General features: G+C 35.4%; 1 protein-coding gene across 1 annotated transcript in view; it reads right to left on the bottom strand.

Annotated features, from left to right (window-relative positions):
* The window catches only part of GALC (galactosylceramidase), a 46477-nt gene extending 21664 nt beyond the window's left edge, over positions 1–24813 (bottom strand). Inside the window, exons 1-10 of the mRNA XM_023528837.1 lie at positions 24764–24813; positions 17100–17168; positions 16774–16837; positions 15155–15268; positions 13118–13257; positions 11191–11229; positions 8338–8468; positions 4972–5127; positions 2160–2284; positions 975–1102 (exon numbers count right to left, since the gene is read on the bottom strand). Of these exons, the coding sequence (XP_023384605.1) occupies positions 975–1102; positions 2160–2284; positions 4972–5127; positions 8338–8468; positions 11191–11229; positions 13118–13257; positions 15155–15268; positions 16774–16837; positions 17100–17168; positions 24764–24766 (969 nt within the window). The 5' untranslated portion in view covers positions 24767–24813. The remainder of the gene's footprint in view (positions 1–974; positions 1103–2159; positions 2285–4971; positions 5128–8337; positions 8469–11190; positions 11230–13117; positions 13258–15154; positions 15269–16773; positions 16838–17099; positions 17169–24763) is intronic.
* Positions 24814–26155: the final 1342 nt, after the last annotated feature.

A 26155-nucleotide genomic window follows, 5' to 3' on the forward strand; every position in this document is an offset into this window, starting at 1 on the left:
AATAGCTAAAATTTTAACAAAAGATGTGAAGGATCTGTACTCTGAAAACTACAAAATATTGTTGAGAAATTAAAGAAAATCTAAATAAATTCAAGGATATGCCTAGTTAATGGGATGGAAGACTTGATGTTGGTCAGATACCAATTCTCCCCAAATTGATCTATAGATTCAAGGTAATCTCAATTAAAATCTGAGCAGGATTTTTTTTTTTTTTTAAGAAATTGACAAGCTGATTCTAAAATGCACAAAGAAATGCAAATGACCTTGAAAGTCAAAACAAATTTGAAAAAGAAAGTGAGGGCACTAACACTGTTTCTAGGAATTATTATAAATATAGACTTGACAGATGGACAAAAGTCTTCCATGAGCTTCCCTTATCTGACTAAAAGCAGCAACTTCTGAGAAATAAAGCTGCAATGAATTCCTCTTCAGAATGGATGAATTCCCAGAAAGAAGAAATGGGACTAAAACTACCCCAAATCTCCAGGGAAGTTTAATGGCCCTGAATGAGAGGAAAAAAACACTCACACCAGTATAGTCAAACACTGTCACGAACTTCCTGTTTGTTTTCCCAAAAACCCATTTTTCTTTTCAGTTATTTATTTTCCATAAGTGCCCCCTTCTGTCCCTCCCCATTATCTACTGAGCTAAGTATACAAACCCAGATTGTAACCACCCTCTGAGTCACTCATCACTGAATTTCTCCCACATGTATGTGCATTGCATGCACAAATAAATTGTTTTCCTTTTTTCTGTTTATCTGTCTTCTGTGTGTTTAATTTGTGAGGCCCCAGGTACTGAACCTGAAAGGGTAGAGGAAAAAGTTTCCTCCTCCCCTAAATACTATTTATTATATGTCTGTCAATCATACTTTAAAAGCTAGTTTAAAAAAAAAATGTTCACTGTGCTATATGCTGTTTTTCCAATACAACAAAGTGAATTATTCCAAAAAACAACAACAACAAAAGAATTACCATAGTCTCAACGATGATGGTAAGGTTACCTAAGCCGTCAGTCAGAGCTGCGTAGCTTCCTCCCTTCTCTAAATGGCCAACTGTCTTCAGGTAATACCATCCTGGTTGAGTAAACTGAGTGGTGTGAGCTGCAGAAAAGCAGAGAAAGACTTTAAATAAGATAAAAATGGTGATAACACCGTTTCTTTTAAACAAACGAAAAAAGCCCATCTACTGATTTGATTCTGATTAAGTCTAGCAAGCTATTTATTTTGGAAGAAAACACTTGCCAACTCCATGTTCCAACACTGGAATAATTAGTCCGGTTAAATGGTACAACTGTGGGGAGATTCTTAGAATGACTAGAAAAAATAAATGAACCACACTCTGTCAATTCAAGAATATTGTCTTCTCTTCCAAGAGCAAAATAAAGTTATCCCTTCGCAATCTTTGTTCATCTCTATTTAACCCATCTTACTATAACTACAAAAAAAATAAATAAAAAAGGTTAAAAAAGTTAATAATGCATTTCAAAAACTTAAGTTTTATGGTTTCAAATGAGTTTATTTCCAGTATGTATATTTATTGGGCACCTCCAAAGCTGGCCCTGACCCCACCTCCGACAAAAAATCAATTTCAATATCAAAGGAGTTAACCAACCAGGAAGTATGCCGAAGTAGCATATTATTTTTAAAGTTACTTGAGAAACAGTCTCTGCAAAGACACTCTGACTCTCCTCTGTGTCCCCCTGAAAACAGGAAACAAATCTCCCACATGAAAGGTATCCTCCCTGCACCAGGAGGTAGAGAAACATCCTTACTGCCAGAGATAGGCAACTCAGAGCCAAGAAGCCGCGTAGGCAAACCGCTCGGTTTCTTCACTAGTTAGCACCCCAAGCCCATTTTGGTGCCTTGTCAGTTCTTCACAAATGTTTTGTTTCTTTGTCTAAAAGTTATGCCAACCACCTGCTTTGGTTACTTCTTTGGTCCAATAATCTATGAGACCTCCATATATACAAAATTAAATTTGTTCTTTTTTTTTTTTGTCCTATTAATCTGTCTTGCGTCTATTTAATTATTAGACAGCCAAAAACACCAAAAGGGTTAGGGAGAAATTGTCCCCCTCCCTGACAGTCCTCTCTCAGTGTTTTCTGCTTTGTCTCTTAGAAATGAATTTAGAGAGCGAGAGATGGTATCTGAATCATACCTGTTATCCAAATAGGAGCCTCTACTACATAATGCCCACTCCACGGTTCCTGAGCTGTCATCAGCCCAGAACGCCCATACGGCAGCTGGTCATAGTAGCTAGCCACCAAATTCCAAGCAATGGTTCTAAAAGATTCGTTTGATAAAAGAGAAACACCAAAACAGCTGTGATAAAAATGCAACAGTCTAGAGCCTACATAGTAAAAAGACCTTAATGTTGTTTATATAAATATAGGTAAATAACCAAAAAAATGACCACCCGAAACAAGAAAATATAAGTTGCCTACATTCATTCTCATTTTGAAATAAACAGTGTTGGATGTATCTAAATATCTTAATGGTGAATCACACAATAAAAATATATAAATGTATATGAGATATACAATTATTACTGAGCAATGGTGTAACCAAAAGATGGATCATGCCCTACCAGTACCAGACATGTCACAGATTTGAGTCAAACACATAAAAAGGCTTTATCCATACCTGCTTTCCTTTGACAGTAAGCCTTCTTAATGCCCCAGTTTTATTGACATAATTTTATGAACTCGACTCTGAGATGTTGCAAAGTTTTGCAACTTTGAACTCTTAGAGTCTGACTGCCTGAGTTCAAATCATGGTTCCACCACTTAACCTCTCTAGACCTCACTTTCCTCATCTGTAAAATGAGGATAATAATTGTACTTATCTCATGTGATTGTCGTGAGGATTAAATATACTAATGCATGTAAAGAGTGTAGAGCAAGGTCTGAGCTATAGCACTGCTATGATTCTCCTTCGTCTACAAGCACTAAGTGGGTCAGCTTGTTGGTCTATACTTTGGTCCATTCTTTCAGATGTCCACAGCTGGTGCTGAACCCTAAGACTGTGACTTGGTTCTGAGGAAAATCCAAGGGCAAAAGAGAAGCTCTGGACCTGGTACTGGCTGGGTTCCTCACAGCTTAAAAATAAAAAAAAAAAAACACGGAGCTTATCCACAGAATTTTATTTTCCTTATCAAGTCCTCAGCCATAATAAAATGAGAGACTAGCATTTTTAGAAAATCAAAGCCTTCTAATTCTATCAATATAAAGTAGAAATAATAGTTCTAATTTTCAAAACTGTTTACTACCAGTGAAAATTTTAAGAGCTCTTATGATTTTACCCATGATCATGGTATCTTTTCTACATAGAGCCAAAATAAAATGAAAACAAACTATCTAGAGAGCATTTTGTAATTTATACAAAAACTTTGAAAATCTTTATACCTCTGATCCAGATTTTGACTCCATTTGTAAGAAACACCCTAAGGAAATCATAGATATCTATAAAGATAACTATGTACAATTGAACATTTCAGTGTGTGCAAAGCTGTTAACTGAAATAGAAACTACTTCTACTTCTAGGAAGAGAATAATCAACAAGGTATAATATATTTTCTGTATCACCATTTCCCAAACTTGTATGGCATCAGAATCACCTGGGGCACTCACCAGCCTAACCGAATCCCAGGCATCTTCCCTGGAGATTGGGGTTCAGTGGTTTGGGCAGGTGCCAATGAATCCGTATAAACAAGTGTTTCAGGTGCTACTTGAGACAAGGCAAGTTTGGGAAATTCTGCTTTATGTAACAGAACGTATGTAAACATTGAAAATGATGAAGTATAAGTATACTCGAATATAAGAAAAAGTTCATAATGCCTTGTTAAGTGAAAAGAAACTTCTTTAGTTAACATTATATAGTTTGGTCTCAATTTTATATTAAACTTTTATATATGTAACATAAATGGGAGGACATACACCAAAATTTTTAATAGTTACTTCTGGATGGCAAAAATATGAATGATTTTGTTTCCTTCTTTGCACTTATGCAGTTACTAAATTCTCTGCCACGAGCATGCATTACTCTTAATGTCAAATTAAGTTATTAGAACCACTCTCCATGACAAGCATCTTTCCTTTCAAAAAGAGAAGAAAAAGAACAAAGGCTGTCAGAATAATATATCTGCTTACATTAACAGCACAAAAGTATGCATTGACTTGCTTTTGTTATGTTTATTACTGTTTTAGAAAGCTCCTTTGGATCTAATTTCAATTACAGTTTCTCAAAGCATTTAAGAGATACTTCCCTGAGAAATTAAGAGTTGTGCTCTCTCTCTGTTTCTGGAAATAGTTACACAAATTAAGTATGTTATATGTCAGATTGGGAAGGGGCTAGTCCACAAGACAACTTGCCTAGTCTTTTCAAAAGGTCACATAAAAAAAAGAGGAAGGAAGGAAACTACTCTAAATCAAGAGATTTTAGGGTCATGACGCCAAAATGCAATGCATAGTACCTGGCTCCTAGCTTTTTAAAAAGAAGCTATAATGACATTTTTGGACACAATTAGGAAAATGTGAATATAGACTGGGCATTAGAAATACTTTTAAAAATGCTCTTATGCTCTTATGTATCAAAGTGATATTGAGATCATGTAGGAGAATATCCTTAATATTTGGTGCCACATACTAAAATATTTAGGAGTAAAATGTCATTTATTTCATAATTTATATACATGCGTGTATATAGCTTGTTAAAAATCATAGAAGTGTACAAATTTTACTGTAAATAAATTATATCTCAATAGGCTTGACTTTATTCCATACAGACTATATTCAAATACAGAAAAATAGATACAGCTTAGCTATAGATATAAGTATAGATGAAGCTAATAAGGTAAAATGTTTACAATCATTGAACCTAGGTTGTGAGAATATGAAAGTCTATTGTAGTTTTTTCTACTTGTTTCTGAAATTTTTCAAATTAAAAATCTTCAAAAGTTTTTAATAACTTACGAAGTCATGTAGCCATTGATATAATTCTGATTCAATATGCGACCCCAGCAGCCTGCACCCACATCATTATTTAAAGTGCTAAAATCTTCTGAAGACCAAAGCTTCTTCTTAGTCAACCTTGCATCCTTTACTGTATGGGTTCCAGGATAATGAGCTCTAGAAAAGAAAGGGTGAAAGGGAATGGGAAGAGGTCAAAATGTGACCCTTATATCTATTTGCTGAGTGAAGAAAAATACACGTCTTTTCCAATATTTTATTTGAGAACAATGGACAGCTTCTAGGTAGATGTCAGATTGACTGTAAGCATCTGCTTCCCATCCTTGTGTCTCAGGACATCATTAAAATGGGGTAAACTTATAATGACACACTAAATCGGATGAAAGACCATTGATAGATGGAAAATGTCTATCTGTTTCTAGAAACCATAAAATGTATGAAAAGATGTTGATAGACGGAGGTAACAGAGGAAGCCACAGACTTAAACACTCCAAGAGACGAATGAGGTGGAGATAGGATTCAGACTTCCCAGGGAAAGTACAGAATTTGGGACACTAGGAATGAAGGAGTAAGAAGGAAGCTAAAAATAAGACTAACGAATCTATCATATAAAGTATGATAGATTCAACTTCCTCCCCTGTCTTAACCCTAGCAGACAGAGAGAAAGGCAGCTTGGCATTTATTCCCAGACAAAAACAATAAAAATTCACACGGAGTTCACGGAGTTTCTTCTTGAATAAAAAGAATAAACTACTTTTGGAAAACTTCCAGTTATCATCCCAGAGCAGTGGTGGCTGCTCTGGGTGATTCTGCCTGGAGAAGGCAAGGCAGGATTTGCTACTGACATCGAGCAAAGGCCAGAAACGCTGTTAAACATCCTAAAATGCACAGAACAGATCCCCACAACAAAGAATTGTCCAGTGAAAATATCAAAAGTGCAGAAGTTGAGAAACCCTGCCCCAAAGTCATAAATCCCTCCCAACATTTGAGAGAAGTCAGTCAGGTGAAGTATAAATGTATATTTATTATTCCAAAAGTTGAACATTGCCATAACTATTCATTACTGAATAAAAACAATTAAGAAATTTCAAATGTACAATAGGAAACAGACTGACAGTTAATATAGTCATAAGAGAGCATGTTAGCTAAATAACTTTAGGAACATGAGTATAAACTTTTTAGGCCAACAATTATTTCCAAAAAATTTATTAATAATATAAGCAGACAATGGAGATTAGATTATATCATAATTCTAATCTTAGTAGTTTGGTGTAGTAGGGCTCATAACATTAAAAGAATGATTTTGAAGACCTGTTTTAGTTTTTAGTTAGTTAATTCCATTTAGTTCATGAATCTTCTATGAGAAAATCCTTTCTGGGAATACAGTATACCTAGTAAAGATCAATTAGGGTACAACATCAATTTAGCATTTCAGGATTTCATGAGGAAGAAAAGAATATATAAAAAGTAATAAAAAATATAAAGAGAAGTATTTGATAAAAATGAGGTTCCACCAAGATTCTGTTGAGTCACTGAACTCAGCTGAAAACAGGCATCTATTCAGTATTGTAACTATATACTACAGAGACCACAAGATCAAGGTAGCTCCTAACAGAGTTAAGAAATTATTGTTCTGGCACCGTAATGCCCAATTTGGAGAATATTACTAGTAATCTTTGTAAACATAATTTTAATAATTTCTTACAATTTAGAATTATTCTTATATCACAGAACTTCATTCTAACATCATGATATTCATCTTCGATGCTTCGGCCAAATAGTTTTAAGATTCACCCAGTTGTCACTCAGCCAAATGCACGTTTAATGTATCTCTCATTAAAATATACTCATATAAAAAAATAAGGCCTGGAAAGTAATATGCTAATATGTTACCAATGATTTCAAGATGTTAGGATTATGACTAAATCCTAACTGTATAGTTTTCTACAATTTCCAAATTTTCTATAATGAGCATGCATTATTTTTAAAATCTAAAATAAACTCCTTAAAATTATAGAAATAGATGTTACATCTCTCATTCAGAAAACAATGGAACTGTTATATTATGTTTAAAACCTGAGTAATCTATTAAATGATCTCAACAAAGAAGGACAGAACTAATACCAAAATCTGGGTCTCTCCCAACATCCATTGCTACTTCAACAAAATGTAAAGTTTCTTTAAGAATATAATTTTTTAAATGTATATAATTAGGCAAAACATCTTCATCATTTCACAGTATGTATGGCCATGAGCTCATACTTATGGAGGCTGAGTGATGGGAACAAGGATATTCATTATGTTATTCTGCCATCTTTTGTGCATGTTCAAAATTCTTCATAAAAAAGGACATTAGATCAAGAAGAGTCTTCGCACTGAATAAAGAACAAATTCCACATATACATGTATTCTATTTTTCAAATGTTTATATACATTGTTATAACAGATACATTAAAATTCACTTCAAAAAAGTACTGCTGGACAGGGGGTAAGAGAAGGGGAACTGGAAGAAGGTGGTCGAATGCTACAATATTCCAGGTGTAAGATAAATAAACACTGGGGCTGAAATGAGCATGTGATGGCTGCAGTAAACACTGCTGTATGGTGTACAGACAGGCTGCTAGAGAGGAGATCCTAAGAACTCTCATCACAAGAAGAATTTTTTTCTTTTTATTTTATCTATATGAGGTCATAGATGTTAACTGAACCTACTGTGGTAATTATCTCACAATATATGTAAATCAAACCATCATGCTGTATACCTTAAACCTGTACAGTGATATATAGCAATTATTTCTCAATAAAACTGAAAGTAGATAGTAGACGGATGGATGGATGGATGGATGGATGGATAAATAAGACACAGAATAAAAAATATTGCTGAAACCCAGTAAGGTCAAGATGCAGAGGACTGAAAGGCAGATTGGACTACGGGAGCAGGGTCAAAGTCATATCGCTAAGGAGACGTAACAAAAGTCATAATCAGTGTACCACACTAGGCTCATAGGCGTTCATGAGAGAATTCCCAACCACAAGAAGTCTGAGGGTTAGGAACTGATTTCATGACATTGTCTCTTATAACTTCTAAAATTTAAATATTTCACTGCCCCTTAATCTAAACAAAGCCATGTTTTATTACCGAAAATGTTAACACAATTTTTAAAAGTTACCAATACATTTCATTGTCATAGAAAAACCCCAAAATACATATGTTTCAAAGACAAAGAAATGAAATATCAGTTGTACAGGCTCTGGTTAAATAAATACAAGAGAGCTACTTTCTGAACATGTAATCAAACGGGGAGGAAAGGGCAACGACAAAGGCACGGTCAACGAGAAATTCACATTTCAAAGTAAAACACTCCTTACCCTATAACATCAATCACTTTCATGAGCTCGGAGTCAAGCAGCATAGAAGCAGAAATGGGCTCCCAGAGATTATCACTCGCTATGATTTTCACATGCTGGAGACCTTGATAGTTCAGCATTCTTCTTAAAACCTTTCAGAGAGATAAACAGAATATAGGATAGGTTACAAATGAGCTCTCACCTGTTGAATTACAACCAGGATAGCTAAAGTATCTTCAAAACTCAGCATTCTGGATGATAGTGTCGATATTATTTGCCCGTAGAAACATGCCTCCTATATAAAATAAAGGCATTATCATTAAGATAACCTACTTCATGGGAATGTAAAGAGAAAGTAAACAAACCCAAGAGGTAAAAATGTTTTAGAGGGATTTTCCCTCTGACTTGAAAATGTTTAACCATAGAAATTTTGGGTGGTAGGGTAGAAAGTTAGTTAAAAAAAAAAACTCATAATACTACATACCCAGAAATAACCACTATTATTTCGGTATACATTCTTTCAGTAACTTTCTTGTGAAGATGCAATAATAAAATTGAGATCATACTAAACATACCATTTGATGAAATGCTTTAATCTATAATTTTTTTGTTTTTCCAATGTCTTCAAATATTCTGCCATTACCAAAAATATTACAGTTCTTAATATTTTGTACCATAGTAGAAATAGAAATAAGAAACATTCCAATGTTCCCCTTAAGTCTTTCACAAGCTTAGACAAGATAGGCAATAAAATCTACCCTCAGGACAATCCACCCTTGAAAATTGAAAGTAACAAGCTAAATTCTCATAGGAAATAAATTGACAAAGCACAGAGTGCCTACTCCAGTATTTAGTACTATACTTGGGCCCCATGAGGACTCTAAAAGAAACACAAGATGGGATCCTCGTCCTTAGGCAACAAACACACTCACCAGGACACTAAAACTAACAGGTGTACTAGAAAATCAGCAAAGACATACATACCAAAATGTATGGATTGCCAACTTACTAAAGAGCAGAGAAGAAGAGACATCATTTAACCCGGGAGTAGAAGAATTAGATTTCAAAACAGAAATAGTTTTTGATGAATAAATATGAACAAGCCACGGCTGTAATACCAACCACTTGGAACAGTCCAGCTCATGGTAGTATGTGCTCAATAAATATTGATCTAATTAATTAAGATAAGAAAGAACAAAGATTTTCACAAACTCTCTTTCCACATTCTAACTTTTCTACATCAGAGAATTTTCCAATTAATGTGCTCTTTTAGGAGGCAAATAACGAAAGCTCTAGTCGATTCCACGTTGTACTTTAAATGGATGATTTCTCAAAACTGATGTATTATAGTATTTTAAAAAACAAGGTTTGAATTAGAGTAGCAATCCAAGTTCATCTTTCACATGAGGTTTCTAGGGCACTCCGGAAGCAATGTGAACAGATCCTTAATAGTAAATGGAAACCATCTCTCAAGATTCAGAATTGAGAATCCCTATCCCTCTATTGGGAGACCAATCTTGAGCTTCATCACTGTGAAATTCTTTCTTATTCTTACAGAGAAAAGGGAGAGCAACTGACTCAAACTTGCATTTTTCACTATGAATCTATCTAGTTTGTCTAGTGCTATTCCTAGACCATCACTTCTAAGGTTGCTTACATGTTATACAGTATATTCAAATAACACTCCAAAATATACAAGTCTATAAGCTGCACTTTTAAATAAATTTCCATCTCAAAATCAGTATAAATAGCAGCATTCTTAGAACAGAGTTTATTTGCAGTGTCATGCCCCTGCCGTAGCCACGTGGGGAGCTCCTATGTATCCCATCTTGAAGACTGCAAGTGCCTGTCACCTCCTCTAATAGACCTCCCTAGTCCACCCGGGCAGAAGTGTCATCTCCTCTCTGTATCTTCCGAGAGCCCTGTATACACATTATTCTGAATGTGTAGAGAAATTATGACTGGTATTTTAATTGTCCATATGGAACCCAGATCACCCAAACATGAACTCCTTCGGGCAGAAACGGTCATTTTTATCCTTGTATTCCAAGCATGTGCACTATGCCTGACAAACTAGGTGTTGAGTAAATGCGTGCTGATCGACTAAACGAGTAAACAAAAGAAATTTAGTGCTTAAAACATAAGTCACTCAGTTGGAAGAAAATGTTTTAAAAACTGAAACAAAATATAACCACAAAATTATATTTTTTAGAGAAAAGACACATAAAATAAAACAAATGGAACTGAAAGGTAAACTAGAGAATATCTCCACCTAAAAGTTAAACTGCTTTTGTTTTCCAAGGACAGAAGGGGTTATTCTCAGCTTCCCCTTCCTTAAAAATAGCAATAATAGCATTTATCTCATAAGGGAAGTAGTAAGAATTAAATGAAGATAAATATTTAGAAAACTGGCTCAAAAATCACACACTTTGCAAACATTAGTTGCTACCTATTTGCTAATTCCAAATAGAAAAATATAATACACTCCAATATAATAGGCATTCCAAAGAAAACAAGGAGCCCATGTACTAGAAATTTTGATACAAGACAAGAAAAAAACTACATTTCTTTAAGGACTAAAGTCTAAAATGACACAACTGTTTTTATAGTGATTATTATAATTCCACAAATAATGAATCTTAAAATAGGAGAATTCAACAACTCTTCAGACAAAAGTAATTTGGGGCTTGAAGGGAATTACAAATGCTTTCTCAGGAATGTTAACATTAAGATTTTGCTTGAATTTAATGTCACAACTCACAAAACAAGTAACTGTGCTGTAAAAAATACAGTCCTAGTACTAATTTCCATGGAAACATAAAAGAATTATTCACTAGTAACTTAAAGATTAAAACATTTTAAAGTTCTACAGACCTTGATATAATTGATGTCAAATGACCTCTCATTCCAAATCTGCAAAACAAAAAGTCAAAAAGTCTGAATTAAAAATTTTTAAGTGTCATAAAGTCCACATTATCATTAAGATGCCACTCCTTTCGTCTTTCCTATCACCTGGAAAGCTATTTTTCTTACTTTATGGAATGTCCTGGTTATAGAATTTAAAGATATTTATAAAGCAATAAATATCTTTATTTTAAAATTAACTTTTTAAAATTAAAAATACTATTTTTAAAACTTAAAATATTGGATGGGTATTATTTTAAAATCATTTATTTCAGAGATGCTAAAAATGGAATACTCATTCATTCGACAAATACCAACAACGTAACGTGTGCCGGAAAATGCACGAGGCACTAGAGACCAGACAGACATGGGGTAATACAGACATGGCTGTAATACTTCAAGCACACCTGAAAGCAAGTACACACACATACACCGTGTAGGAGTGACTTTTTTAGAACACAAAGAGAATCACCACAGCATGCTATGTCACAAAAGGAACATATGCAGATCTCTTAGGTTCAGAATCATGAAGCATGGGGATTTACAGTTGACAGAGAATTTCCGTGATGTTCATTTTGCAGCTGAGAAAACTGTTAACAACAGAGATGAGCCCAGAGTCCCGGCACTGGAACTCTTTTTACCTCAGGGATACAGAAAAGGGCTCTTGTCAAAGAAGCTCCTCGCCGCAGCATGTTATTACCAAGTTATTGAGAGTCTAAAAAAGATGTGACTCACCCATTATTTACAAGAAACAGTTTCTAAGCGTGACTTTACCATCATAGAATGCTATTAGACCCAAACCTACAGTTAGTCTCACTATGGGTTAAAATATCCTAACATCTAAGAAATTTCTCAAATACAAACTAATTTGCAGTTATAATTTGGAGAGGAATAATAACACCAAGTGTACTCTTGCTTCTGGGTTGCAGCCCATGGCTCATCCTCATGTCCTATATCATCCATGGTACCACAGTTTATCTGTTCCAGTGTCTGCTTCTCTCACTGAACTCCTCAAGAGCTTATTAATCCTGGTATCCCTAGAACATAACAGTCACTGTACCTGCAGCACAGCAGGAGCTCAATAATTGCTTGCCAACTGCATGAAAACTTTATAAATCAGTTTTGACAGATGGCATATTAATAAACAAAAGTGTATGAAGAACCACTATATGTGTGCTTAGGGCTCTGTAGGGTACAATGAAATCTGAGGCATGCCTCCGGCCTGCCAACAGACCAGCTACCAGCTAAAAAGACAAAATATCATGTTTGACATATTTTAAATCATTAAATAACAGTTTAAGATAAGGGTACGCAGATTTCCACCAGCCTGCCAAATCTGGCATGCCATTCCTATTTTTATTGCCTGAGAGCTAAGAATGGTTTTATAGTTTTAAATGGTTACAGTTCAAATGGTTATATAATTAGCTACATAATATCCTTAAGAACACCTCTTGAACCACAAAACCTAAAATATTTCCTCTCTGGTCCTTTAAGGAAAAGTCTGCCTTCCCTGGTTTAGAGCAATGGAAGACTCATAGAGCAAAATAAGATTAATCTTTAAACTGTAATAGTAAACATAGTATTATTGGAAGAACTAGAAAAACTAGGGTAAGCTTCAAAGAAGATTTGAGCTAGGGTGGTACCAAAAACAGACATTATAAAAAAGATTCGAAAAAGGTAAACAGTATGATTTTCAAAAGTGGGAAGAATTTGGATGGGCAAAGAGCAAGAATAAAAGGCTATATGTAGTTAATTTATGTTATTATCACACACCAAGAGAACAAATTAGTCTCACAACACAAAAAGGTTAGTCAACAAAGTGCCTCAGAATCAAATTACTTTAAAAAATTACAAATAAACGTCCAAAAGTTAAGCATGTTTTAAATATATTACTAACCCCAATGTAATCAATGTCCAAATCATGATAATACTTGGCACCCTCAATCCAGGTCACAACATAGTAGGCAGTCAGCTGAAGATTTACATAAGGCCAGTTGAAACCTTTCCCCAGCCATCCAGGGAATGACCATGGCAACCCTGCAGAGAGAAAGGAAGGGGCAAAGGTAGAGTGGGTATAACGGTGCTGGCACTACTAAAAACGAAGCAAAAGATACCAAAAAGAACACAGGCAAAACAAAAAGCCAATACAGATCGGACTAAAGGAAAGATTATGTACCATGCACACATTTTCAAAATCTTTTCTAGTCTATGACACTGTAATTCCTTATTGATCCTCAGAGTCAGATTCAACAATTCCAAATGCTTATTCAAGAAAAAGAAATAAAAACAAATAACAAACGCCTCTCTCAAAGAAATATACAATTTAACTTAACATCTCCAACACCTGCTTTAAGAGATATTTCAATGTCCAATTTCTGTTCTCTGAGGTCAAATCGAAAAGTTCTGAAAGGCTTATGCTTAACTACTCTCTGAGGTAAGTATAATACGAATTCCTCATTCATTACTAAGGCTACTTAAAATATAAATTAGGCAATCAAATTTAGCAAAACTAGTTTCTCCTTATATCAACACAAATACCAATGACTCAATAGGGAAAGATACCTTTGTTAAATGATATAGATTAAATAATCCACATTCTTCTAATATCCTAATTATTATTTTTAAGTAAAAAAAAATAAGGAGTAGAGAAGCACGAATTACAATTATAAATCCTAATTCTGTTACTAATGTATTAAAATAAGCTCAATGATTAAGCTCCTTAACTGTTCATATATTACCAGTCTAGTTCACCACTGAAAAAAATCAAAATCAAAATGACAAAATGCTTATTTTTCTAAAATCAAGAGGAATGTCTAAGAAATATAACATTAAAATAACGGAGCATTTTAAAACAATGAAATAGCAAATACATTCTGAAAGCCAACCATGTGTAGGTCTTTGTTAGGATACGGTTCAGCGTGCCAGGCTGTCTACATTTAAATGAGAACTGACCTTGAAAGCAGCCCAGTGGGTCTATGTGAAGTCAATAATGCTTTTTACTGCTCAAAACATTTCTGGAATCTCTGATAAAAGCCCATTTACTAAGAACACACTGATTCCTCATTTTTTTAATTTAGAAAATTATATGCTCGTCCTTGGATTGTTGAAAATGACTTTTACAGTCACTTGAAATCGAGTCTATAAAATAGATCTCATTAATCTCACTGAACTTAGTCTGAATGTGCAAGCCAGTTTCAAAAAATCAATTTCATTTCAAATGATGAAATATGCCATCACTGTACATGTTTGAAATATTTTACAGTTTGTGTACAATGCTACAGAGGAACTCTGAAATAAATATAGTTCCATCTGAGAAATCATCTAATTATCTAGCCACTAGAATCTAAGCTCCACAAGGGCAGGAATCGGGGGCTGGATAGTTCGGTCTCCCCAGTGCCTAGAACAGGGACTGCCACATCCCTGAGGTTCAAAACAAATAAAGAAACTTTTGTACGTACCGCTTCTAGAAATGGGGCCTACTACTACATATGATACACAATTTTGCAAATAGTTGGAATATAGTTCTGGGTGTGATGTACAATTTTATAAACAGCATTGCCCTCTGACAAATTTTGATGAGAAATTTTAAGAAGTTTAGCATCCAAAAAAAAACCTACTAGAATAGCTTCTAAATCTGATTTTGCCATTTACTAATTATCTGACCTTCAGTCAGTGGCATAACCTCTCTAAGCTTCTACTGCTCCTTCTGTAAAATGCGAAGAGTAATGCCTTCCTCCAGAGGTATTATAAAGATCAGACATAGGGTATAAGGATAAAGAAAGAATTGTGTCTGGCACATGTCTTGCTGCTGGTAGCATATGGTAGTATTAACAACACTATTAGTACTTCAGTGTTCATAAAGACTCCACATACATAATTCAGAATTTTAAAGTTAAAACAGATTGCCAAAGGCATGGCAAACTTCACATCTTACCCATGAGTGTAATATTAGGGTTCCGCTTCTTAGCTTCCTTCATTAACCACCACTCATATCCTCGAAAATAATTCTCATCTAATGCATAGTGCATGTGGGAGGGCTCAGTGCCATCTGAATGGGAGAGAGCAAAAGAGAAAGGAAACTATCCATTAATGGCACTTGACAGGGCCACTCTCCCTGACTGACGCACATACACAAATTCCACAAAAGTAGCATGCCGGTTCCAATCCTGAAACGGGGCAAATAAGAATAATCTTATATAACTTGAAGATGGAAGATCAAAGCATATTATTTCATCTTATTCCATTATCCTAAGCACTGTAAATAGCTTCAATAATAAAACCACAACTTCATATTATAAGCAGTGATAAGAGAAGTGTTTTCACCCCAAATAACTGAAAATTCCTAGGGCTACATTCTGCTATTTGGTCTCTCTGCACTTTTTAAATTCCCATGTCAACTTTAAGTTCATGTCACCTCCACCTGCACCTTTGCAAACCCGGATGTGAATCCTGGGCACTTAAGCCCCAATTCTCATACTGCATTCCTTCAACCTATACCAGGCCTTGTACCAAGACAACAGAGTTTTGAGAGAAAAAAGGAATAAGTACACATCTCCATTATAAAAAATTTCTATACTAACTTCTATGGCGTGTCAAGGTAGGTAATGACATAAATCTTCAGGTGTAACCATGTCTCACAAACACCTGCCCTTGTTAAGGGTCTCACAAGGAAAGAGGCCCTTGCCTATTCCTTCTTAAAGGTAAACATCAGAATTCTCAAGAACTACCTGCTTCTGTATATCTACCTCTAATTTAGCTACAGCAAATGTTGAATTATTAATTCTGTATAAAAGGATCTGACAATAAAATACAGGTCCTCTTATGAAGGGTTTTCTTTTGTTTTAATTTTGCGTTTCTCTTTCAACATAAGCTAAACACTAATAGCACTCCCACAGATATATCTGTTTAACAAAAATTATTCCCAAATCACTAACAGGAACATGAATATGCAGACAATACTCTAGAGTTCACTATAATGGAATCTGACCTATAAATGACAAGCTATATTAAATTCCTTGTTCTTCTTCCTGCAAACCAGAGGCCTATAAACTTTTAATTAACTACATGTACTACACAAAGCCAATCAAAATGGCGACAATGAAAATTGAAGATTTAGAGTTAAAAATAATTTTTTAAAAAAGAGCTATGTATCTGAAATACTGATTGCTTATATTTTTACCACCTATTTTATTTCAAACCATTAACACCTTACTTGTTTTATACACTATTAAAAGCTTTCTTTTTCTAACTTTTCAATGCATTTCAAACTGTTCCTGTGCTCTGTTTAGTGAATATGGTTTTTAGAAAACTGTGGATTTATTTACTACTGATTACTTCAACTAAATATACACTATAAAGTCCAAATACTGTTTTTGATGGGAAAAATGCATATTTTGATACAATTTTAAAATTATTTTAAAAAAAAGGAATAAGGAACAATCTACTAAGCAATAATCAATATCAAAAATGTTGGTATCATTTATATTACAAAGTCATAGTCCATAAGTATAGTTTCAAATGTTGTGGGGGAACCCATTTCCCAAATACTCTTACCTGTTGTCTGCCCATCGCCACCTATTTCAACTTTTAGAATATGCAAAGAGGCACCAAAGTTTGGCTGGAGAAAGAAGTAACAGTATTAACACCAAGTCACTGTATGAAGGACAAAACTCTTTAAGACAATTATTAATTGCTGCTTTTGATCTTACAGATGAGAAAACCAAAACAAAACTTGAAATAAATAGCAACTTATCCCCAAAGTAACTTGTCATTTAAAAAAAAAAAAAACTAGAATTTTGAAGGTGACATATTCTATAGGTGATATTCACCATACTTTCTAAAACATCACAGGTACCATTAAATAATTATTTTTCCATTACCTTAAAGAGATAATCCAATATTTGAGAACGATAGGGCTCTGGGTAATTCACTAGAAGTCGGGAAGTTGCCTAAAAAAAAGTGTTCAAAAGTATAAATAAAACAAAACCAATCATGAATACTTTTTCTTGGTGCTTTATGCACTCCCCCTAGCACATCCATATTTAGCCAGCTCTTAGGCAAAGTTGAGCTATGGAAAGTCATATCCCAGGTTATTTGTTTGCCTACATCTGTTTTGCCCATCATTGGGCAAACAGGGATATTGTTTGCCCGATAGCTAAAATACAGATTCCAAGCCACAAACAAGTTTCTCTTCTACTGAGATGAGGGCTGGCTGGGAGGTAAGCTTGATAAGTATTGATGAATCTCATGATTACAAATTTATCCTAAGGACCTTGACTCAGAGAGTGTTTAATAGAAGAAATGAAACTAGTTCTCTGTCTTAAGACCACTTGTCAATTACACTATCTGGGGGGCCAAGATGGGAAGGATGAATCTCAGGTAATTTTCCCCTCAACATCTTGTAGGAAAATATTTATTACATGCAACAATGCTGAAAGGAACCACTACTCTCCTCTTCCTTATTAGAGATTTATAAGTGCTATCTGTTACTATTAAGAATGACACATAATGATCACGAGGCCAAGCTGTACTAAGGAAACTTCATACAAAACCGGCATCAGAATGCATAGAAAGAAAGAGGTGGAAGGTGCAGGGATCAACACCTGATACACCTAAAACGTGGCTGATGACAGCTTGAACAAAGAAATCACAAAACCAGTAATTGAGCAACAACATATCCTTTGGGGAGCAATATAAACAAAGGGGAGAAAGGAGATAAGTTTTATCATGAAACTAGCATATCGCTAGGCTTAAAAGCCAAACAGGCCCTAAGTTCAAGCCACTGGCACCTTGCCAGGTATATGACAAGGGCAAGATACTTGACTTTTATGGGGTTCAATGTTCTGTTTCATACTCTCAGATATGCTACCTCTGACATTCTGGTTATGCCCATATCTATCTCCCTCTCACCCAGAACCTCCCTAGCCTTTGCCACTGGGCCTCGGACTCATGGAGCTATTCCCAAGCACCTCAAGCTCAACACATCCCCAACCAAACATAACACTTTTTCCTAAATCTGTTCCTTCTCCTGCATTTGCTCTCTTAGTAAGGAACAACGATCCATCTAAACCATAAACTTAGAGTCACCCTTTCACCAAACTTGCCATTCATCTTCAGTCACCAAGGCCTCCTTAATATCTAGAAAGTCCTTTTCAACCCCACTGACTTCATCTAGGCCCTCCTCAATTATAGAATAGCCTAATGGTCTCAGGGTCTCCCATCTGCCTCCCTGTACGCTATTCCCCACACTACTTGCCCAACTAACCATCTGAAATACAAAACTAATCATGAAGCTAAACTCGCGAAGACCTCCCCTTGCCAAGAGCTTTCAGGATAACGTTCAAATTGCTCAGTTTTATACCCAAATTATTTGGATCCTAACTCTGACACTTCACCCCTTATCATTCTCACACCTTCTATCTAAATATATCTACTACTTTTTCTCTTTCTTCTATCTGGAACGCATTCCACATCCTCCTTTGGCCAATTCCAATTTACCCTTCGGCTTTTGGCTCAAACTCCACCTATCACAGATGGATACCTCCTGCTCTTCCCATTGGTTTGATGTAGGTACCTCTCCTGTGGACTCCCCTGGCATCAGGCCCACATCTGGACCATAACTTTTTTAATCCTGTGCCCTAATTATTGCTTGACTCTTCTGTCTCATTTCTAAGTTCCCTGAGGCCAGGGATCATGTCTTATTTAAGTCTATCCCCATTTATTCTCTTATTTGATAAACATTTATTTAATATCTTTCATGTTATCAGTTGTTGCACTAGTACAGGCAATATAATACAGAAAATTTTGAGTCAGATGGATCTCACATCCTGATTCCATCATTTACAAGCTGTGTGACCAAGGGCTAATTAGTGTAAAGTGGGTTATCTGATTCATTCGGCTCTTCTAAAACTAAAATAAAATGTTTGTAAAGGACTAAGCACCGTAGTTCATACAAAGTAAGCTCTCAATAAACGACAGGCATTGTATAAACAAATTGTTTTTAATAATACAATCACTGTTTTCAAAGAGCTCACAGACTAGCAGAGGCCCAAATATTAAAGCGGCCCATTTTTTAGGTTTATTGCAATCTCACTGTGATATTTTATAGAACCTATTACGAGGGACAGGCTAACTTCATGGTACTGATGACACATGGCTTAACTATAGTAAAAGCTGCCTTTCTTCTCTAAATTGTGAAAAGGTGATAAAGTTTCACCTGATGACAATATACAACATATATGTACTTATCATGGAATTAACGCATTAGGCCATAAACTGTTTCCTTGGTCTATGTTTTTTATATTCAAATTTTTGCTGAAGATAGTGGGTTTTCTCTTTCAACCCTGAATTGTCCTTGCTTGGATAATTTTAATTTTTTAAGTATTTATAATGAACACTATATATGCATACTAACCTACCCTCAACTCAATGTAAACAATGCTTCCTGCCCTGCATTATGCCATTAGAATCGTATGTTTTGCTGTTTGGGAGGGTCATTTTGCCCCTTTTGCATGCGTTAACACCAAAAGTGCCAACTTAAAGCAAACACCACATCGTGATGCTATCGCAAGCCCGTAGTCACACCCAATGCAAAAGCATTAGTCAGTGGCCATAGTCAGGAGTAGTATAACCAAATGCTGAAATGTACCATCGAGCAATAACAAATTACCAAATTACTAATCACATTCCCTGAATAATGCCTAGAACTATTTACAACCATCCCAGGAAGAAGCCTCAGTATAGTAGCTGCTACACAGTAGGCATTCAATAAATGGCACACATTATATACCTAAACTGGAACAAGTTTTTCATTTAAAGTCCTTGGGACAACTTTTTCTTCCCTAAACTATGAAATAGGATGATATTACCAAAATTAGTCATGTATTAGATGCCATCCTAAGTACTTTATATCTATCCATGCAACACCCCTACCAGGCAGGTATCACTGTGTCCCTCCCAAGGCTGTGCAGTGAGTAGCAGACTCAGAATGGACCCCTGACAAGATGCTCTTAAGTCCATATTCTTAAGTAATGCACCAAAATGCCTTCCTTTTTTGATACGAAGATTAAATGAAAACATTCCAAACACTGCCACAAACTGTGCTAGGTACCAGGGACAACACAAAGAAGTTTCAAGTGGTATGCAAATACAGTGTTACAACCATTTTCATTTAATTAGTATTTGAGCTTCTAAGATGAGTAATGCACTACACACAGAGACACTATCATAATAGATAAGATCCACCTACTAGGATTTAGGAAACAATTCTTCTCATTTCAATAATTTTACACTGAATTAATAAATATAACCAAAGACTTCCATTTTTCAGCAAGTTTAAAGAATGGATTTAATATCACAAGCAAAGATATTAGGACAGAGAGGTCCTCATTGTAAGAAATATTAGCTATTCCAGGTTTGAACCACAAAAATAAAAAGAATAGTAAAGAGTAAATACATAAGCCCATTAGTCCACAGATTATGCTTAAATACCCGACAGTAGCTATGAGTGAGGTCGCAACATTAGTAAATAAAATGTAAAAATCAAGAAGAATCAGTTGGGTTATGGAAAAACACTTTTTTTCCACAGCAGAGGGTTGGAGCTATGATCAGCCTACAGACAAGTCATCTACTTTGTGTTGTCCCTGACGCTTGGCTTTGTCCTTTTGTCATGCAAGTGCCTGGCTTAAGCTTTGATTTTCAAGGCACCCACTTTTCAACAATATTATGTTTTATGGTATGTCTGCTTAAAAATTAGTTACTCAAATCTTTTTGATAACTTGAAATCTTAGAGTTTTGCTAAGTTAAATGATATAAATTGATTGAATATATAAATCACTGTTAAATAATATAAAATACTAAAACATTAATTATAGAAAATAGGTTTATCTACTTTTGGTTTCTTATTACAGAGGAACTAAAGATATTTAGATCTGATAGGAAATATCTCCTGTGCTACACTGAAAACCTGTACTATAAAAAAAGAGGCATATGCTTCTAGAAATTATGAAATATATTCATAAATTTGCCAATCTACAGATGCTGGTATAACAGACAGTTTGCAATTGCTTACTTCCTCATTTTCACTAGAAATTAAGGTTTCGAAGTTAAGAATTCTAATTAACAAATACAATTAAAACTACTAGAAATAATAAGGAACATACCTCTATGCAAGGAAAGTATGATATATTTTAGATAAGAAAAAGTATGAGGTATGGAGATGCATTTTTGTTAAGGGAAACGAAAGTTATATTGTCCTAAAGTAGAAAAACTAAATAGATACTAAAAGTTGGGGAAAGAGAAAGAGAGAGGATGAAAATTTTATCTTGTGTAGTCAAGCTGGCTAAAAAAATAAATTTATAAGGATTTTTTAAGAAGCTTTAATAAATAGTATACTCGTATAAAATTAAACTTAATTTTCTTTCATATGCTAAAAGGACAGTTTTCTTGGACTACTGGTCTACTCTGCATAAGTCTGTGAAAGGTTTTTCCTTTACCTTTTAAGTAATCTACATAGGAAACAAAATGTTTTATCAAAATAATTTAATGTGCTTCATGCTGACTTTACCAAATCTTTGATTACTTAAGAAAACTGAATCTATTAAAAGAGCTAGTATTTTTCTTTTTTACAACTGTAATTTTCAGTATTTGACTGCAAAGTGTCAGTTTGGTCTCATGGATAAGTATCATTTCACAGTAACCTATGATCTCATTTAATCAAATGTTTTAAAATCATTTGATATTTTTGACAAATGTCCCAAAATCAGATTCTAAATAAAGTCTTTGTTGACCCCAAACTAACCATGATTTCCCAGAGGTGCCCTGGAATATCTTAAAGGATTGTTCTCTCCTTATAAATAAAGCCATTAAATTAATTAGGCTTATTTGATATGTAAAACTACATAGGAAAATTTATCAAATAAGTAATGCAAAATCTTCTTTAAATTACATTTGTATAAAATATGTAATTAATATGTGTTCCAGATATGAAATTCCTAGACATCTATGTCCTGGGTAGAAAATCTCAAAGACTAGAATCTATGTCCTGGTATAAATTTATCACTTGTGATTCTAGTTATCTTAAAATGGTTTATGGCACAGGAATAACCAAGTTTCCTTGTCAGTTTCATTATAATGAACTCTCATCAGATCTTTAACATGGGCATTTTTAAGTTTTTTGGGCATTTACAGACATTTATTGTTTTGATACTTTTGTAAATAAATGGGTTTCTACAGAAGTGCTTCATCAAAGAGACTGCTGGAAAAGACTCTAACAGACAGAGTTCTGGCTAACATCCAGATCACACCACTGAACCGGGTAAGAATTTACATAACTTTAAGGTAAAACAGGATTCACAGAACTGCTAACAAAAAATGGGACCAAATGAACTGATAAGGATGATGATAATTTTTATTTGAAACATTATTGATTCTTTAATGTTTTGGTTTTCTCTAGATTTAAGGTAACCTTTTTTTCTTAAACTATGTGTGACTTAGAACAATTTGGCAAAGTATACCCTTATGAACAATGATGAAAAAAATTTCCCCCCATCAGATCCCTCCAGAATTCGGAAAAAAAATCTTATTTTCTTGGCAATATAGTTATTTGTGTACATTCATAAGACCCTGTCCTCCTTATAACAGGACACAATTAGAAACATTGGTTTTATCACCAAGGCTGTGACTGGAATGTCGTATTTGAGAGAGATGTACAAAGAGTCAGATATAACCAAATTTAAGAAACTAAAGCTGATCTTATGGAGTCAAAAAGGCCCCTTTGAAAAATCAGCCTGATATCTTGCTCACTAAATTCCCAGAAGTCTTACCAGGTGAGTAAAGAAGGTCACTTTCTGCAGGCCAAGAACCTATTTTGGAAACCTCAAAAAGGGAGGGATTCACCCAAATCTATAGCTATTGCAGGCCAAGTCTGATGACAAGTCCTTGACTTGGCTTCCTAGCCTTGAGAGATTTTAAGAGTCCAATCTAAGATTCTTTGTGTAAAGGTCTAGCAAAGCATATTCAAAAGAGCCTTTCTGGTAAATCACTATTCTAGCTGCACTTACGTAAATAATCAGGCCAAGTTTAACGAGAATAGACTTATTTCACAAACGAATTCGTTCTTCTTTGATTATCTCTGATAGAAGTGAGGGGGTGATTATAGAGAAAAATTATGTTTCAATGGGAAACTGTAGGACACTCGTGTGGATATCAGATTCCAGTCTTTGAGGTTTTCTACCCGTAAACTGGACTGGATACTGAATTCTTCCCATTTCCTCCAATATCTGGCTACAACTCTTCAAATTAGTTTCCAATTTTTCTCCCACTCGTCTGACTTGGAATGAATAAGGATGAAAACTGACCTTTTCCTGAAGTCATGCAAGCAAAAGTGGGACAACCTAATATAAACTTCAGAGAAATCACAACAGCTCCACATATGGACGATCTCTGTGCCTGTTATTTTGCAGACCATTAAACACAATCACCAGAGACATTCAAAGTACAAACTAAGAAATCTGTCAGACTGCCACTGACTGCCTTCGCTCTATCTGAAGATGCTTCAAGCCTGATGTCTAGAAATCTTTTCAACTGGCCTCACTCAAGACTCAGAATGGGTTTACAGTTTGCTCCAACCATTAACCGTTGTATCTTGTTGTTGTTTCTATATAAATGCCTCTTATTACATAACCTGATGCTAATCCTTGAACCACGTACTCCTAACTTTGGAAGCCCACCTCCTGAAATGAGATACAACCCTTAAACTGAACTGATCTATTCCCAGAACTAAGAGACTTTGTTATGCTTTGATAAGATATAGCACAATCTCCCAAATCAGGACAGGTTCAAATCTACTTACACCAGAAGGCCCAAGATGTTAAAATACCAAAATCATTGAATAGATTCCTGGGGCCCCTAGATCACTCACCTGGTTTCATGGCAGGACCTTTCAAGCTTGGGACAATGGCTATGGACTGGACCTCAGACTATTAATTGTATGTTATAGGAGTGCTACTATAATCCTATTTAGGTGTGCACTTTCTAAGTTACAACATGCCCTACCCCTAACTTTTAGCATATCAGCCACCCAGGCAGTTAATGTCCTCATCACTGACTCTGAAGACTCAATTTCAGGGGTGGATCATATAGTAAGCCTTGAGAGTTGGAGTTGTTTTTGTTTTGTTTTTTGGTAATGCAAGTGCTTGATTTAAGCTTTGATTGATGAGTCATCCACTTCAAAGATCTCAAATAAACACACTGACAGTCACACAACTAGATATAGAGCCAGGTTTGCAGGTTGTGGGGGCAGATAGCTTAAGCTCCTTTGGTTAATTCCAATAACTAACCATTTGAGCTGCTTGTTTTTTTCTCTTCCTGCATTTTAAGTTCCTGCTTTTAAATTTTAAATTCACCAATAGAGTGAGTCTGCACAACACTAGGACCTCACCCTGGACCCCAATAAAATCAGACCCCTAGGTCCACACACCCCCTTCCTCTACCTACAAACTTGCTGTGTGTTCCCAAGTGTTCAATGAGATATTAAGCAATCTACCATGATCTTTCCAGGACTTGTAATAAACCTTTTTTCCAAGTTTCCTGATGGTTATTGCTGAGGGCATTGCAATCATAAGAACCAATCCAACCACAACACTGGTTATCGATAGGCTGAGACCAGCACATAATATCCACCCACCAAGCAAGCATTCAGAGCTACTTTTGAATTGCATTTGAGGATACAAGTTCCATCTGACTCAACTCAACAAACAACCCATTCAAGAGTTCAGCCTTAACATTTTGAAATAAAATTAGCTTTAGCTGTGGTCTGGGGTACAAAAAAGAAAATCCCTCTCACCCAAAGATCATCCACCGTAAATCTTATGGACTCAAAGGTTACAGAGAAGGGAATGAAAGAAGACAAGACAAAGGTTACAAGGAATGTGGAATAGGAGCAAATAAATTTGGTTTGGAGCCAAGAACAATTATTCTACTGAAGCAAGCTCTCATGTCTGAAGGCCACCTAACAGCATGACCAGGGACCTAAGGAAATTATCAACTGTGCCCACACAATTCTGCACAAAACTGGAGTGGCCTTCATGTCTCCCTTCACAAAAACCTGAAGGAACACCCAGATGACACCAACTCATCCTAATGGTCACAGCCAAAAGAGGACAAAAAGAGACAGGCCAACTAAATGTAATTGGTATCCCGGATGGTATCCTGGAACATAAAAAGAGTAGTAGGTAACAACTAAGGAAATATGAAGGGAAATTCGGACTTTCATTAATATTATTAATATTGGTTATGACAAATGTACCATCCTAATGTGGGATGCTAATAACAGGAGAAACTACTGCAGCGTAAATGAGAACTTTGTCTAGGCAAAACTTTTCTGCATATTTAAAACTATTCTAACATTAAAAGTTTATTTTTTAAAAAATTCATCCCTCGCTCAAGACCCTTGAATGAGGAAAAAAGTCTCTCAATACTCAGCATGAGAATCAAATGTGTTTGTTAAAATGCCAATTCTCAGGAACCACCCCAGAGCTAGTCAGAATGAGGTGAGGGGAAGCCCGAATTGCATTTTAACAAGCACACCAGGTGATTCTTGTGCATTCTAACAGTGGCTAGCCACTGTCTTGGCTGTTGACCCAATGTTTTCCCCCTCCTCACAGGCAAAAAGTGCCACCAGTGAGGCTCAGAGGCACTGACCCAGTGGGCAACCCAAGCCTTTGGGCCCTGCCCATCCGCAGGCAAACAGTAAATAACCCTAGACTATCAGTTGATACTAACGCAGCCTGCCATTTAAAAAAAATAAATAAATAAGTTCCAGATAGTTTCAGGTCTCTTATCTTCCCAAAGAGGTCTTGAGGCATCTGTCATGCCTCCAAACAAAAATCTATTCAGCATTCGCCCCTCTCAAAGAGACCAACCGCGCCTGCACTCG

This window comes from Pteropus vampyrus, unplaced genomic scaffold, assembly GCF_000151845.1.
Source record: "Pteropus vampyrus isolate Shadow unplaced genomic scaffold, Pvam_2.0 Scaffold32, whole genome shotgun sequence".
Taxonomy (NCBI): Eukaryota; Metazoa; Chordata; class Mammalia; order Chiroptera; family Pteropodidae; genus Pteropus; species Pteropus vampyrus.